The sequence below is a fragment of the Cervus canadensis genome, chromosome 1 (assembly GCF_019320065.1).
Source record: "Cervus canadensis isolate Bull #8, Minnesota chromosome 1, ASM1932006v1, whole genome shotgun sequence".
Taxonomy (NCBI): domain Eukaryota; kingdom Metazoa; phylum Chordata; class Mammalia; order Artiodactyla; family Cervidae; genus Cervus; species Cervus canadensis.
This window is the reverse complement of record NC_057386.1, coordinates 49,539,649-49,557,510: the sequence shown is the minus strand read 5'-3', so window position 1 is coordinate 49,557,510 and position 17,862 is coordinate 49,539,649. Positions and strand designations below refer to the sequence as shown.

General features: G+C 37.0%; 1 protein-coding gene across 3 annotated transcripts in view; it reads left to right on the top strand.

Annotated features, from left to right (window-relative positions):
* The window catches only part of DHX40 (DEAH-box helicase 40), a 45,555-nt gene that overhangs the window by 7,040 nt on the left and 20,653 nt on the right, over positions 1–17,862 (top strand). For 2 of the 3 annotated variants that reach the window (XM_043482451.1, XM_043482459.1), the window contains exons 8-12: positions 8,958–9,057; positions 11,287–11,373; positions 11,511–11,693; positions 16,062–16,142; positions 16,762–16,919. In XM_043482451.1, the coding sequence (XP_043338386.1) occupies positions 8,958–9,057; positions 11,287–11,373; positions 11,511–11,693; positions 16,062–16,142; positions 16,762–16,919 (609 nt within the window). The remainder of the gene's footprint in view (positions 1–8,957; positions 9,058–11,286; positions 11,374–11,510; positions 11,694–16,061; positions 16,143–16,761; positions 16,920–17,862) is intronic. The other variant, XM_043482466.1, reaches the window with a different exon arrangement.

The following is a 17,862-nucleotide window of genomic DNA, read 5'->3' as shown; positions in this document are numbered from 1 at the left end:
TATTTTGGAGATTTTATCTACTAATTCTTTTATAATTTACTTTGTAATTGATAAGATAATTCAAAACCTGGTATAGTTGCTTTGTGTTAATTGTTAATAATACATACATACTTCTTCCGTATAAAGTAAAGAAGTCATTCTTTCCATCTTATTGCCACATTGAAAATAATTGTTCTTTATCTGCCATTGCTTCTTGCTTATCTTCCTGAGATTCAGTTTTTATACTATTAAAGCTTGCTAGTGACCTGTTCCTCAAATCTCATGGCATTTTTCTATCAGTTTTATTTTGATTTTGGGTTCATAATAAGTCTCCTTAAATGCTGTTGTGTAGGATAGTTATTTGGTTCTTCTGACCACTATTTCCATAAGTCTGTTGCCTTACCACCCTCCCTGGCTTTTGTTCCCCTCTGAATATGACTATTTTCTGAGGTTTCTTCCTTAGCTTGCTATTTTCTTAGAATTCTCTGTTTTGGAGAGGTTGGCTTCTAGGATTCACCTGTCACTTCTTTGTGATGACTCCTGAAAGCTGTCTGTAGTTCAGTCTCCTGCACTCCAGGCCTCCTGGGTCTCACAACGCTTTCTGATGTGTTCATCATCTCCTAGATCATACAGTCCAAGCGCGTGGCAACTCCTACAGGTTTTCTTTTGCCTTTATCTTCACCAGAGCCTTCGTTTTTCTTCTTTTTTCCCTCATTGCCATTAGAATTGGGATCCTCAGTTTGCTTTCCTGGGTTGTTAACACATCCAGCTAACTGATTTTCCCTGATTTAATTTGCCGTCCTACCTGCTGTGGTAAATACAATCTTCCAGAAGCACAGCTCTGATTGTGTCGGTCTCCTGTTCAGTACCTCCAGTCATTTCCTATTGCCAACTGAATTAAAATGCCAGCTTAATAACTTGGCGTTCATTTTCCTTCCAATATGACTTTAGCCAGCTTTCAGCCTTAAATCCCAGTGTATGTGATTTTCTTTGTTGGTGTGTATCAGTTCACTTCAGTTGCTCAGTTGTGTCCGACTCTTTGCGACCCCGTGGACTACAGCACTCCAGGCTTCCCTGGCTTTATCACCAACTGCCGGAGTTTACTCAAACTCATGTCCATCGTGTCGGTGATGCCATCCAACCGTCTCATCCTCTGTTGTCCCCCTCACCTCCTGCCTTCAATCTTCCCCAGCATCAGGGTCTTTTCCAGTGAGTCAGTTCTTCCAATCAGGTGGCCAGAGTATTGGAGCTTCAGCATCAGTCCTTCCAATGAACATTCAAGACTGATTTCCTTTAGAAAATCAGTGACTGGTTGGACCTCCTTGTAGTCCAAGGGACTCTCAAGAGTCTTCTCCAACACCACAGTTCAAAAGCATCAATTCTTCAGCACTCAGCTTTCTTTATAGTCCAGCTCTCACATCCATTGACTACTGGAAAAACCATAGCTTTGACTAGATGGACCTTTGTTGGTAAAGTAATGTGTCTGCTTTTTAATATGCTGTTTAGGTTGGTCAGAGCCTTTCTTCCTAGGAGCAAGCGTCTTTTAATTTCATGGCTGCAGTCACCATCTGCAGTGATTTTGGAGCCCCCAAAAAATAAAGTCTCTGTTTCCATTGTTTGCCCATCTATTTCCCATGAAGTGATGGGACCAGATGCCTTGATCTTAGTTTTCTGAATATTGAGCTTTAAGCCAACTTTTTCACTCTCCTCTTTCACTTTCATCAAGAGGCTCTTTAGTTCTTCTTCGCTCTCTGCCATCAGGGTGGTGTCATCTGCATATCTAAGGTTATTGATATTTCTCCTGGCAATCTTGATTCCAGTTGGCATATATAGGTAAATGGTAAAGATGTGAAATTGGGTTTGAGTAGAGCCATTACTGAAGGGTTTTGTTTATTTATTTTAGTTCCCTTCTGGTTCCAGGGCACTGTAAGGTGAGCTACTGGTGATCCATTATGATCATAACCATATTTATTGTAGCAGTTTATGACAGTGCAAAGAGGCATTCAGATGGAGCCAATGAGGTACTGAGTAATGGGTGAGATGGAGTTTGATGAAGTAGAGAGACAGTAGCAGGTTCCTGGGATCTAAGGCTTTCTTTATAAGCCTAGTAAATACAACATAGTGCTTAGTTTCTTTGTTATTGCTACTTTGGGTTGTGGGGAGAGACCTTAATACAATGTTATTTCTTTTATTTCCTATTAGCCTGAGGAACAGAAAGTTTGCATTTGGGAGTGAGGAGAGGGAAGAAGGGTTTCCTGCCTGTAGCCTGGAGTGAGGGGTTTCCATAGGTTTAGTGATGAGGTAGACATTATGAGGTGGATATTTTATATTTGCTCTTAACTTCTGAGCTAGCCGTGAGTGTGGCTGTTTTAAAGTGACATCTTTAAATATCTCCCTGCTTGACATAAAAAATTCTCATCTGTCAAATGTGAAGAGGTGCTGAGGTGTTCCTTCTACTACCAGGTCATACGACCCTGCTCACTGGGCTGAACTCCCCCTGACCCCCACCCCTTGTGGTGTTCACTCAGGCTCAAAATGTAAGAGCTATTTTTGATTTCTTTTCCTCTGGCAACATTTTTGTGATTTTGTGTTTGCTCCTTCCTGAACTTGAACTCTTGCTTTCCCTTTTATTCTCCCCCCTCACTGTTCGAAATTCTGCTATTTTGTTTCACAAGTGCAGCCAACTCCATAAAAACCCTTCCTGCTTTCCCTCCTCACAGCTGGCTTTTATCTCTTCTTTGTTTGAACCTCATTGTGCTTTACTGTACCTCTTGTGGCATTTAACACATTTAACTTGTGTTACGATTGTTTCATCCCCTCTATGAGATTGTGAACTTCCTGAGGACAAGTACTCTGTATTGAAAAAGTCCTAACTAAATGTTTGTTAAATTGAGTTCCAGGTTTTTCACTTTCTGCTTGATATTCTGTTATATAAATGTCTTGTACCAAACTCAAGAATAAGAACCTTATTCTTGTTTCTCTCAAACCTTTTCTCTCTTTTTACTTCCTCCTTTTTGTTCAGGTCTTGCATTCCTTCATGTTTGTTGTGCATTTAGGGAAAGCTAAGTGAAGTTGCCCAGTCGTGTCCGACTCTGCGACCCCATGGACTATAGCCCACCAGGCACCTCAGTCCATGGAATTTTCCAGGCAAGAGTACTGGAGTGGGTTGCCATTTCCTTCTCCAGGTAGGGAAAGCTAAACCCCTACTAAAATTTATGAACTGAAGTATACTTATTGCTTCATAAGTGACAATTATTTGCATTGAATTAGGCATTTTTAGCACTGAAGTAATTCTCTAATTCAGTGCAGAAACCTTTTGTGGAGGGTGGGAATCTTAGATTTTTTTTTTAAGTATTAAAAGCCATGGCTGTTTTTCTAGAAAAATGCACATATACCCGTATATATATATATGTATATATATATGCATAATCAGATTTCTTTATCTTACAGATAGAGGCTAAGTGCTGTTCCTGAGGTCACATGGTGAATCTACATTTGGTTACTGGTTATTTATTCAGTAGTGGAGGATCTAACAGTACATGTGTTTCCGCAATAGATGAAGAAAAGGAGAGGAATTTTACCTTGGGATGGTGTACAACATTTTAAAAGAGGAGAAACTGCTCATTTAGATTATTGCATACATCCCAAAATAGTTTTTTCTCTTCTGCTTACAAAACAGAGATACTACTTGCAATATGTCGAGTACCAACTGTCTAGGATAGTTTCCTTAAATGTTAAGATTAAAGATGTGGGGGAATAAGGCTAGTGAGTTTCACATAAAATCTTTTAGTCTATGTGTTTTCTCCCCAAATGAAAAATTTTATCTTATCTTAGAAAGAAATACATACTTTTTTAAAACAATAAAATCATCAAAGCAAGAAAAATAAACTTAGGTGCCACCAACATGATTAAGTGATAATCACTATTAATATTTTGAGGTATATTGTTCTGACTTTTTTTTGTTGTTGTTCTGACCTTTTTATTTATACATTTAGATATGTTTTATTGTTTAGATTTTTTTTTTTTTTAAGAAAAATGGGTTGATTTTACATATGCTCCTTTGTTTTTCTTTTCTGCCCTTTGTAGAAGTTTTAAAAGTACAGAAAAGTACCCAAAAAATGCATTTTCCACTATGCAGAATTAACCTAGATGGTTTCTCTCTTAAAGAAAAATTACTCAATTGAGGGAAAATGATACAGTTTGATTATAACGAATTCAAGCAGTGTACAAAATTACAAAGGTAAACTTAAAGAAATCACCTCAAACTCCATCCAGAAATAACCATCTTTAACATTAGAAAGAACATTATTCAGATCTGTGTGTGTGTGTGTGTGTGTACGTGTGTACATATAGAAGGATAAGTAAGTAGGTAGGCTGAAAGAAATACTTTTCAAGAGTGAGATTATACTATTAGTTGCTTTTTTAGAAAGTAATTTTGCTTGAATTTACTTGAAGGAATTGTTAACTTTTAACTTCAAGTAAATCTTTACCATGAGATAATATTTTATAATAAAAGATTGCTCTCAGTTTAAAAAAATGAAAAATATTAAGCTGAAGTTAATATCTTCCTTCTAGACTATATTTGGTGCTTACTTTGGCAGCACATATGCTAAAATTAGACAATATTTGATTGGAGATCTTATCTATTGCCTGATTTGAAAGATGAAGACTTAAGTACTTATATTCTTCTATATCCTCCCCTTCTGATTTTTGTCAGTTATTTTTACATTGTTCAGATGTATCCAGTGTTTATCATCAATCCTTTTACCATGATTTTTCCATTCCTAAACTACTTTTGATTGATTTTAGATTGGGTAGATTTGGTAGATTTTAACCTTTTTTTTTTCTTCTTCTTAATAGAAGGGATCCTGGGTGTTTTTGTTTTTGTTTTTTTGTAGTTCTTTTGTTTAAGAATATCAGGTTTTTGCCTTTATACTTGAGCTACATCTTGGCTGGGTTTTATGTTCTTGGGTTACACTTTCTTTTCCTTAGAACTTGGTAGACAGACGTTGTCCAGTTGTCTTCTGACATTGAGTGTTGCTGCGGAGAAGTCTGAGGCCAACCTGATTTTTTTCCCCCTCCTTGTAAGTGATTTGTTTTATCTGTCTGATTGCTTGAAATTTCCTATTTTTATCCTTAAAGTTCAATAGTTTCATTTAGAATATTTTTTTGGTGTTGGGTGTTTTATAGTAAAAATTTCCTGGAATTTTATGTGCTTTTTAAAAAAATCAACTTTTCATACAGTAAACTATGCCCGTTTAAAGTGTACAGTTTCATGATTTTTGAGAAATGTACATATCTGTGTAGGAGCTTCCTAGGTGGCTCAGTGGTAAAGAATCCATCTGCCAGTGCAAAACATGCAGGAGACGTGGGTTCAGCCCCTGGGTCGGGAAGACCCCCTGGAGGAGAAAACGGCACCCACTCCGGTACTTCTGCCTGGAAAGTCCCATGGACAGAGTCTGGTGGCTGCAGCCGATGGGGTTGCAAGGAGTCAGACACGACTTAGCAATTGAGTACACATGCACACATATCTGTTAACTACCACCAAAACCATGATAAAGTGGTTAATCTTTTGATCTGCAATTTTAATTATCATGTTAGAGTGCCTCTCTTCCATATATTTTAGCTTCCTTCCAGTTACTTTATCTTTTCAACTGCATTTACTGATTATCTCAAGCCTTTTCTCTGTGTCAGAAGTTTGATTTTCAGCTGTGTTAGTGAGGATTCTCAAGATATTTTTGATGCACCCAAAAATGACTTCCAGTGGGGGTAGAGTTTGAGCTGAACAGTGTTGTACTACTTTTATTTTGTTCCAGAATCATTTTAACCCCTTTGATTAACAGTTTCCGTTTATAGCTCTGTGTTCCTTTTATACACATTTTCTCTCTGTTTCTCTTATCTCACACACACACACACACATTATCTTTCAAACATGTTTCTGCTTTAGGAACAATTTGAAACAAATTTTATGAGGATGTTTCAGTTGGCCTTAACATATAATGTGGAACATACCTGTATCTTAGGAATGTTAAAGAGTGTTAAGTGGTCTAGCCTCAGTATCTTTATTTCATGGTAGATTTTGGAACATCTTTCTGCCTTTTTGCCAATCCTCCCTCCTCGCCTGTTAATTTACATCCTGGTACCTTATTAGGTGGGCTTACCTGGTGGCTCAGTGGTAAATAGCCAGGTGGAGGAGACATGGTAAAGAGCCAGTGTGAGAGGTGCAAGAAATGAAGATTTGATCCCTGGGTCGGGAAGATCCCCTGGAGGAGGGCATGGCAACCCACTCCAGTATTCTTGCCTGGAAAATTCCATGGACAGAGGAGTCTGGTGGGCTACAGTTCATGGGGTAGCAAAGAGTCAGACACGACTGAGGAACTAAGCTTGCACGCAGTGAAAGTATTGTTTCCCCTTTTCTTTGTGGAAACTGAGAATGTGCTTTAAGATACATGTATTTAACTTTCCCCCCCAACCTTTACAAAGAGACATAAAATTGGCATGTGTATACTTATGGAATATGGTGTTAAAGTATATGGGTGAAATGTAAATGTGAAACAAACCTGAGTCTTGTCAAAATAGCAGGTTAAGAATTTTTTAATTGACTAGTGAACAGTGATAAACTGAAATCTTGCTTGAATTCAAGACTAAAATTAGGTACTTTTAGAAATGAGTTAATTGAAAAACAGAGTTGATCATAAATATGTTCAGAATGGACATTTCTAATTTATGTAAACTTTTATGGTAATGTGAAACTTTAAAAGTAGAAGGATCTCTATTATTTATACCATGCATTTTAAAATTTATCAATTCATTGAACTTTATTGAGCACTTTCTGTGGTCCAGGCATTTTAGGTACTGGGGTGGGAGGGGAGTGGTATGTCTTGAATAAGAGAAAGTCCTTGTTCTTACAGAGCTACATTATAGTAGAAGACATAGACAGCAGATAAATGTGTTAACATATAATGTGAAATACTGGGTAGTGTGTGACTCATTTGAACTATCTGGAAGAAATGAGCTGCCTAAATCTAAGAAACACCTGAAAAATAATTTTTATCACTTATGTGTAAGTTGCCTTTCTAGCACTTTTTTAACTTAAGTTAATTTCAGAATGATGTAGAAGAGCAGTAATACTTGACTTGGTTTTAAACTTGCCTGTCTGTATGTGGATCTTGGGCAAGCCACTTGACTTCTCTTTAGTTCTCATCCATAAAATGAGATGGTTGGCCTAGTACATGATTTTAAAACTGCTTGTCTGTGTCATACCTTTTCTCCTTTGTGAGAGTTCAACTTTGGTCTGTTTTATATATTGGGAATACCTGGATCTTTGTAAGATTTTATTTGGAAACACGTTTTGTACTTTATTGAAAAATAGGTTTGGTTAAGATTTCCTTGGCTGCTGAGGAGAGAACAACTTGAAGTTGCTCAAGTAAAAAAAATTTTCTAAATGAATGTGGGTATATCTTGTGGAAATCAAATGCAACCAGGCATTTAAATTTTTTTTCTTTTTACAGTATATGTATATACTTAACTGTTCAGTATAAATATATATGTTAAAATATGTATATATACAGATACAAATACAAATTTATATATACAAATATAAATACATATGCTGATAATTTCTTTTCATATGCCGGTAGATTGACTTGTGTACTCCTTGGAGTGACCACTCCTGATTTGTGGAGATCACTGAAATAGACAACCTACCCAAATCTCTTGCTTGACCCCTCGAGCTTTAGTGACCTTTTCCTTCATCCCACCATGACCACTCATTTGAAAACTTAGCATTGTAGACTTTGTCAGTATCATCATTTCTGACCTCAGTTTTAAGCATCTTTCTGATGATTACTTCCTGTTTCTGCCAATTCACTCTTCGAATTTAGCAATTTTCAGAATGCGTCAAGACTGTTAACAGTTTTCACTTATCTCCTTTTACCTATGCTGTTATCGTTTCCTTGCAAACAGTAACTCTCTTCTATTCTGTTCTCTGCTTAACCAGGCAAGAGGGCAAGTCTGGCCAAATCCATCTTTCTACTTGTTTTGTACCATGTCTCTTAAGCCTTGGAGATTGCCACGCACCCAGAAATACCCTCTTGTGAACTGTTACAGATGATTCATTCTTTCTTCTCTTTAGACTAGCTTTCCTCTGTTATATTAGTCACTTCCCTATGGTTCACAAGTTAATTTTTCCTCTTTGCAAGAGACTGGCCTAATCAAATTGAGCATATCTCGGATCTTATTCCAAGAGATTCAAAGGAGAATGAGAACTGGTCCAGTTGGAGAGAGGTTTATCCTTGGCACCATAAACTATGGCCAGAGGAGCAAAGTTACTCTAACCATGACTGCTGGGGCCCACCCTTCAGAATGCATGGGTAGTGAAAATCAGGATGGTGTTACTTGTTTAGAGATGGAGTCATCTGAAAAAGGAGAAGGAAATGGCAACCCACTCCAGCATTCTTGCCTGGAGAATCCCAGGGACAGGAAGCCTGGTGGGCTGCCGTCTATGGGGTCACATAGAGTCGGACACGACTGAGGCAACTTAGCAGCAGCAGCAGCATCTGAAAAAGTAAAAACGGATTAACCTTAGTTAATCAGTCTTTAAAGGTAGAAAGGTTCTTAATCTGTATGCGTGGGTGGGTGTTAGAGAGCCCCCAGGCATCCTGGTATTGTTAGAAAATTTTCGTGTATGTGTGCATATGTGACTTTTAATGGAGACGAGGCCCACAGTTTTTAAAGTCTCGAAGGGAGCTATGACCTACTGCTGTGGGGTTTATTTTAGCAATAATAATCTGGTTCCATGGATCTAGATATCTTAATAGTAAAAGATGAGTAAAGAAATAGTTCTTGCTATTGTATTTTTAATTCAAGATAATTAAAGAGGTGAAGAAAACAACTTCTAATGGAAAGGAGTTTTTCAGAACTTGAGTTTGATCACATGCATGTTGTGAATTATTCTTTTCTTTTCATATATATTTTAGATCAACAGAGAAGAATATTTTTGCCACCTCCACCTGGAATTAGAAAATGTGTCATATCCACCAATATTTCTGCAACATCTTTGACAATAGATGGAATCAGGTATAACTTTTAAAATTCCTTTTAAAGCCAAGGAAGCCACTTAGTTAATTATAAAATATTAAGTTTGTGTCTCTGTGCCCTCCACCAGTTCCCCTCTCACCTACTTAACCTGTAATCACCCATTTTTGGTAATTATTGTTTGCTCTGAATAGGAAATGGAGTAGGAAGTGCATATAGTATTTCTGTTGATACTTTTAAATACTTGTACTTGGCAACTTGTAGCTTTCTCTTCCCAAATGTAAGATTTTGTGTAATGTTTCAAGGATTTCTTTAAGTGGGAGGCCAAACCTGTTTTTCTGTGTTCCTGTTACCAGCGTATACCCAAAATGATCTGATATTCCCTTCTGACCTGTCAGCTCCACTTCATATAGTTAGCTTTGTAAATCCAAGTGTTTATCTGGAGGTACTGTTTCTTGCTTTTCAGCTTTTTGTGAAATGAACTTTATATTTCAGTGTAATCAATGATGCCATCAAACTTTTGAGAAATTTTGTAGAGAAACACTTGGAAATTTTAAGTCTAGACCGATAGCTAAACGAGAAATTCTTTTAGACCTTTGAGCCACATTCCTTCTGGATGCTTATCTTTTAGCCAGCATATTTTATGTCCTTAACTAAGTCTGTCTCTGCCACAGGATGACTACCTGCCCCAAAGATTCTGTATGTTTCTTTTGGGTAAAATGGTCATCTAGATCTAAGAGGAAGTTTAATTTCCTCTGCTTCTCTCCTTAACTTTAAAAATAATGGTTTCACTAAGGGCTTAGGTGAGCATTTCTCTTGAGTAAATTAATCTGTAATTTTTTGTTTCCAGCCAAGGCAATAGTCATGAAATAGCATCTTTCAGAATGTTCCCTTAGTGAATGATAGACTTAGTACTATTCCTGACTTAGTTTTTTACCTGACTTGTTCTCCATTTAATTGGCTTAAAGTGGTGTTGTTAAAGGGTAAATGGAGTTAATTCTGAACCTGTTAGAATGATTTAGAGCTGATTTTCAAGTTTTTCATTTGTGGTTGTTGTTTACTCACTAAATGCATGTCTGACTCTTGCGACCCCATGGACTGTAGTTCGTCAGGCTCCTCTGTCCATGGGATTTTCCAGGTAAGAATACTGGAAGTGAGTTGCCATTTCCTTCTCCAGGGGATCTTCCCCACCCAGGGGCTGAACCTGCTTCTCCTGCATTGGCTGATGGAACTTTACCACTGAGCCACTAGGAAAGCCCTTGTTTTCTATGGGACAGCATAAGATTTACATTGAAAAGTGGGTAATAAAGTAGTATTTATTCTATATACAGTGTGGTGCAACCACCACCTCTATCTCATCCTAAAGATAAATAAATCTTTATTTTCATCACCCCCAAATAAAACTATATACTTGTCGTTGCCCACTTATGCCTCCACCCTAGCCCTTGGCAGCCACCACTTAATGAATACCCTATGTTCGATATTTCATATAAATGGAGTCATACAGCATGTGATCTTTTGTGCCTGGCTTCTTCCACTCAGCATGTTTTTTGAGGTTCATCCGTGGTGTAGCATATATTAGTACTTCATGCTTTTTTATAGCTGAATAGCATTCTGTTATATGTGTAGACCATAATTTGTTCACCCTTTCATCTCTTAGTGGTTAATGAGCATTTATGCTGTTTCTACCTTTTGGCCCTTATAGTGCCAGTGTAGAGCACTATGAATATATGTCTGCAAGTATTTGTTGAGTGGGCTTCACAGGTGGCTCAGTGGTAAAGAATTTGCCTGCTAGTGCAGGAGACGTGGGTTTGATCGTGGAGTGGGGAAGATCTCCTGGAGGAGGAAATGGCAACCCACTCCAGTGTTCTTACTTGGGAAATCCCATGGACAGAGGAGCCTGACGGGCTACAATCCACAGGGTCCCAAAGAGTGGGACACGACTGAGCACACACACGTGCAGTTTGTTGAGTACTTGTGTTCAGTTCTTCTGAGTGTATTCCTAGGAATGGAGAGTTTGAGTCATATTGTAATTCTACATTTAAAGTTCTGAGGACCCACCAAACCATTTTCCACATTGGCTGAACCATTTTACATTTCCAGTAGCAGTGGAACCAGTAGAGTTCCAGTTTCTTCACTTTCAGGTTTTACCCTTAACTGAAAAGTTGTTGTGTAGTTTTTAGTTTGATAGAAAAGAAGTACCCAAAGTGGTTAAAATTAGCAAGTCTTTCCATATTTTCTAGAAACTTAACTTTTTTCCATGCTCCTTAGATACGTGGTGGACGGTGGCTTTGTGAAGCAGTTAAATCACAACCCCAGGTTAGGATTGGACATCCTAGAGGTGGTTCCAATTTCAAAGTAAGTCTCTGTGTTAAGCCTTTTTGTTCAAAGAGCAGTTCATTAGATAATTTCTAATTGTTTTGAGAAAGAAAATGAATTACTTAGAAAAAAAATCACAGACGTTTTGGGGACTTTTTGTTGTTTTTTCCCTAAAGGAGCGAGGCGTTACAGCGAAGTGGCCGAGCTGGTAGGACTTCCTCAGGAAAATGCTTTCGGATCTATAGTAAAGATTTTTGGAACCAGTGTATGCCTGACCATGTGATCCCTGAGATTAAGAGAACTAGTTTGACATCTGTAGTTCTGACCTTAAAGTGCCTTGCCATACATGATGTAATAAGGTATGTAGACAACTTGAAAAAAAAGAAAAATTTGTTAGGGAGTCAGGTTTTTCCTCTGAAATTTTTTTGAAGTATTTGACACGTATAGCCCTCCATTTCAAGGTTTAACCAAACCCAAATAAAAGTTTTCTTTCCCTTGCTTTACCGGGATTTGATCCCTTGCTCATATTTTAACCTTGGCTTAATGGAGTGTTTCAGACTGATGTTTATTTGGATCATTTAGTGACCACTGTTTATCTGTAATGAAAGGTATAAAATGACCTTAATTCCACTTAGAAAGTGTTGTGTTTTATTTTTGGAGGGATTAGCATTTTTTATGTAGTCAGCATGGTACCAAGTACCATGAGAGGGGAATACTCTTTAGTAGGTTTTGCTTTCGCTAAGCTTAAATTCTAATGGGGAAATGAGATTTAGACACGAAGCAAAGAATAGAACAACTGTTAAATTTTAGTTAAATGTTGAACTATATAATTAGTATAGGACAGAATATTGTAGGGCCTTGAAATTTTATCATTATAAAATTTATGGTAGAAGAAATAGTGAAAGAAGAGTATTATCTTTGTCTTAATTTTGTTTTTAATTGCCTGGGGATGTTGAAGTGTCAGGAACTTAGGGAGAAGATGACTGCATTCTTTTCTGTTTTTCATGTATTCTTTAAATTCATAATAAGGGAAATAGTTACTAGATGCATCCAGATATGTTTTATATACTCTTGGAAAGCCATCTGAAATTGATTTTTTTTTAATAACACCAGAGTTATTGTAACACCAGAGATTTTCTAGATGAGAATAAAAATCCTAGAAAGAAGAAAGCAGATATATAAAATTGTTTTCATAAATGATACCTATGAGAAAGGCCATTTTAAAGAAATCTAATTGACCAAACAGATGAACTCAGATTGAAAATATTTATAAAGGCTAACAGAGCAGCATATAACCAAGAATAAATATATATTAGAAAAATAGAAACTATAATTACTCAATATCATCTGCACTGAATTATTTTTCCATCTTAAGTTTTAAGATTTAGAAAGTACTGAAAATTCTTAAAATGCTAGAGACCAAAAAAGACTTCTTTCCCCTCCCCTCTTTCTTTTTACTTGTAGTTTTATTGTGATATAATTGACATACAGCACTGTAAGTTTAAGGCATACAGCATGACTTAGATACATTGTGAAATGATCACCACAGTAGGTTTAGTGAACATCCATCATTTCATACAGGTGAAATATTAAAGAAATAGAAAAAAAATTTTTTTTCCTCACGTTGAGAATTCTTTCATATATAACATACAGCAGTGTTAATTATTTACCATGTTCTATCTCCCTGCAACAGAGAACCAGAATTTGAAATAGATGGTATAGTATTCATAGGTAACAAAAGAAAGTGGAGCTTTCGTTGTTACTGAGCTTCCCCATTCTCCTCCATCAAGGATGATTTTAGGGACTTTCCTGGTGGGTAACACAGTGGATAAGAACCTGCCTGCCAGTGCAGGGGACACAGGTTCAATCCCTGGTCTGGGAAGATTGCACATGTCATGGCGCACCTAAGCCAATGCGCCACAACTGCTGAGCCCACATGCCTCAACTGCTGAAGCTGGACACTCTAGGACCCGCGAGCCGCAAATACTGAACCTGTGAGCCGCACCCGCTGCGCCTGTGAGCTGCAGCTGCTGGAGCTCGCACGCCTCGAGCCTGTTCTGTTCAACCAGAGAAGCCCCTGCCATGAGAAGCCAGCACGACAGCGAAGAGGAGCCCCTGCTTGCGGCAACTGAAGAAAGCCCGAGTGCAGCAACGAAGACAGGACAGCCAAAATAAACGAATAAATGAAAATTTTTAATAAAGAATGATTTTAAAACTGAAAAGAGAAGAACAAGTCTAGATAGGAAGGGATGATGACTAGCATGGATTAGAAAATACTGAGAGAAACCCTAACAACCATAGATGAGGTTGTCTTGAGGCTTTAGACATTATTTCCACAATACTAAAAGAACTTGCAGATATAATGTCAGAGGTACTATAGGTCATCTCTGAGAAACTATGCAGAACAGGTTACCAGAAAATTGTGAGAAACTAAAAAAATAAATTTTCCATTTAAGAAAAGGGCAGGTTTTAGAAATAGCTGCCTGGTAAGCTTTACATTGATTCTTAGCAAATTCTACCATTGTTTATTGGAAAATGGTTTAAGAGAATGTAATGTTGATTTGTAATCATCGGTGTGAATCTAAATGAATCACAAAGAATACGTCCTCAAACCATTCCCTTTTCAATTTGAAGACAGGACCATTCACATAACAGATGCAAGAAGTGATTGAATGATAACCTGATGTCTCTTGTTTTCAACACAGTATTTAACAAGATTACATTTGACATCTTTGTGAATAAGAATATGACAGTACTGCTGAATTAGGGTATAGTCACCAAATAGCCAAACCCAGAAAGTATTGATTAATTTTTCACCAAGCCTTGATGGGGGTTTTATTGGTAGTATGCTGAATTTCACTTTTTCCTGATAAGCATTTTTAATGAAAATATTAAATAATCATATTAAAATCATGATTTCCAGATTTTTTGTAAAAATTTGCATACCTAATAGGTAGAAGATTAACACTGAGACTTAGAATGGTCTCATAGGCCAGAACCTTGGGCAAAAATCACCAAGGTAAAAGTCTGAAAGGATACATCTAAAATCCTATGTTTTGATTGCACATTAAAGAAGTTCAGTGTGGAAAAGATCTTAAGTTATCTGATCACCACAAATTTAACATGAGTTTGCAGTTATTCTGTTTAAAAATTTAAAAAAACCCTACCGCATAAACTCTGATTATTAATAGACTGCAGTGTCCAGATGATTGGGAATTATAGCATTCCTCTTCAGTATTGGTCACTGTACATTTGTAATTCAGTTTTGCATGTTATCATGTTTTATGAGGAGTTTGACAAACTAGATTGTTTCTAAAAAAAAGCTAATTATGTATGATGGGTTTCTTAGAAACCAGAGAATACAAGGAGAGTTTGACAGAATTGGTACTTGATATAATCAAGGGGAGAAATAATTGTACTCTTAACAAATCTAAAATGGCTCTTATGTAGATGAGGAAGCTGACTAGTTTGGTATTGCTCTAGGATTGGGGTCACAAAATCTGGTCCAGGCTCACTGGTGGTTTTTGTAAATAAAGTTTTATTGGGACACAGCCATGCCCTTTCATTTATGTATGGCTGCTTTTGCTTTAGCAGTAGAGTTGAGTGGTTGTGACAGAGACCATATGGCCTGTAAAACCTAAAATATTTACTGTCTTGCCTTTAAAAAGTGGCTTCCCTTATAGCTCAGTTGGCCTTTAGAAAGTTCTTGCTAACTCTTGCTCTAGCAGATAACTGGACTCGTTGATACAAGTTGTAGGAAAGCTGACTATAGAACAGTCAACCAGATTTTTGTTTATTTATATTGAAATAGAACTGTCAATCCTGGAATGGACTTTTTTTGTGTAAGATATTGGACCTTTTCCAAAGTGAGAAATTGGAGTGGATAATTTATCATCTCAAAACTAATGTCGGGAAAAATAATCCAGTGCCGATAATATTAAGTAATTATTGTCCTGGTGGGCAGGTGTATATTCACCTTGGTTATATGTTTCCGTGCTGTCCTTTGTGAATATTGTTTTTTTCCATATTTGAAGAAATAATTATCTTCAAGTGTAAAATAGATCCCATGCTCTAGAGGGATCTCTCAATAGTCATACTGACCTTTGTGAATACTGTTAATTGTCTTATGTTACTTAATGATAGTGTGGTATGTAAGAGAATGTCCTTACTTTCAGGGGACATACTCTGAAATATTTGGGGGTAAATTGGCATTGTATTTACAGTCTGTTTGCAGACAGTTCAAGAGAAAATAAGTCCATACATATCCATACAGACAAGCAAATTGGTAAAGTTAATTGAAGCTATTTATCATTGTATCAAAAACCATTTTGAGGTACTATTAAATAATTTGTAATTTTTTAGCCACTTTCAGTTAATTCTTCACTGTTTTTTTAAATTGTAATAAAAATTACAGACTGCAGAACAGAATAGACGATATTGGCTATGAAGAACCTTTGTTAAGATAAGTAGAGAGGAATCGTGAGAGTATTGTAGCTAAGGGGGAATCAAAAAAAAGGGCTTCTTGAATTAAATAGAAGAGTGATTCAGAAAAAATTTCCTCCTTTGTCGAATGCTGATTACCATCATAGAATGCTAAAAAGAAAAGAGATAGAAAAGAAAACTTGAAAAACAGAAGGAAAACCTTTTAAAGAAATTTTCAAATCTGTATAAAATCTTGCCATGTTCAAGGAATGAAGTCTCATTTTATGTATCACTTAAACACACAGGTTCCCCTATTTGGATCCACCTAACGAAAGACTTATTTTGGAAGCTCTTAAACAGCTTTACCAGTGTGACGCCATTGACAGGTAAACAACAAAAACCCTCAGAACAAACTGACCACAGCAGATGTGAATCTCGCTCTCTTTTAAAGGTTCTTAATACTTTCCTTTATCATCAGAAAGTGATTTGTTTGCATTGAATGGATTGTTTTCCCTGAAATTAGAATTTGTTCTCAGTCTTCCCTCACCACAATTCTGAAGTTACACCATAAACCTGTTTTTGTTTAGTATTGGTAGCGTGTAACACGTAATTTCTGAGTACCATTTGCATTGCCAGGCATCGTGCTGGGCACATCAAAATAATGAGCGAGCCAGAGTCCTCGTTCTCATGGCTCTGTGATGGGAGAAGATGTGGTAATTATCACTGTCTCATATCCTTAAGGACGTTTTCCACGCTTCTGTAGCATTGTGTGTCTGTTACTGTATTACCTCATCCTGCCTTGTTGTTTAGTTTGTTGGCTAGATGGGCCCTGGAGAGCAAGGAATTTTACCATCTTTATGCTTCTCTTATCAATGTCCACAGTGTCATATTCCTTATATTGAATTGAATTTCTAGAGGTAATTTAAAGTAGTCTAAATGTGTGTGTACATTTCACTTGTACTCTTTGAAGGCAGAAAGACTTAAGAACTTTTTCTTTCCATTAAGGAGTGGCCATGTGACCAGATTAGGTTTGTCTATGGTAGAGTTTCCTCTCCCTCCACATCTGACATGTGCAGTAATAAAGGCTGCTTCTCTTGACTGTGAAGATCTCCTGCTTCCAATAGCAGCAATGTTGTCTGTGGAAAATGTCTTCATTAGACCTGGTAAGAAATTTATTGATGAATTTTTTTAATTAATAAATTTTATTTTTTAGAGCAATTTTAGGTTTATAGAAAAATTGAGGGAAAGTACAAACACAGAGTTTTCCCTATTATTAACATTTTTCACTAGCATGGTACGTTTGTTATAATTAAAGAACCAATATTGATACATTATTATTACTGAAGAGTTTGGTGTTTGTGTTGTAAATTCTGTAGGTTTTGACAGATCTGTTTAATGACACATAGTCACCGTCAGAATATTGTGCAGAAGAGTTGCATTGCCTTAAACGTTTCCTGTGTTCCACCTAGTCACTAGTCACTCCTATATCCTTTCCTCCAAGCCCTTAGCAGCCACTGATCTTTTTTTTTGCCTTTTCCAATATAGTCAACTATATATTCTGACTATACAGATTCCTGTATTCCTGTGCTGGAAAATATTCCTTCCGATACCTTTTCAGATTGACTTCCTCAACAGTGTGCTTTTGTGGCTCCTCCATGTCTTTTGATGGCCTGATAGCTCATTTCTGTTTTTGGCAGGAGCACATAGACTTTCTCCAGTCATAGCACATGGAGCTTCTCTAGTTGCAGTGCGTGGACGTGGTTGCCTCCTGGCATGTGGGACCTTAGTTCCCTGACTGGTCTCGAAGCCATGTCCCCAGTGTTGGAAGGTGGACTCTTAACCACTGGACCTCCAGGGACGTCCCTGCTCATTTCCTTTCGTTGATGAATAACATTCTATTGTGTGGAGTTTGTTTATCCATTTTGCTATGGAAAGACATCTTGGTTGCTTTCAAGTTTTGACAATTACAGATAAAGCTGCTATAAACATTTGTGTGCAGGTTTATGTGTGAACATTGATTTTCAACTTACTGCCAAATTATATGATAAGACTATGTTTATATTGGTAAGAAAGTGCCAAACTATCTTCCAAAGTGTTTGCCATATT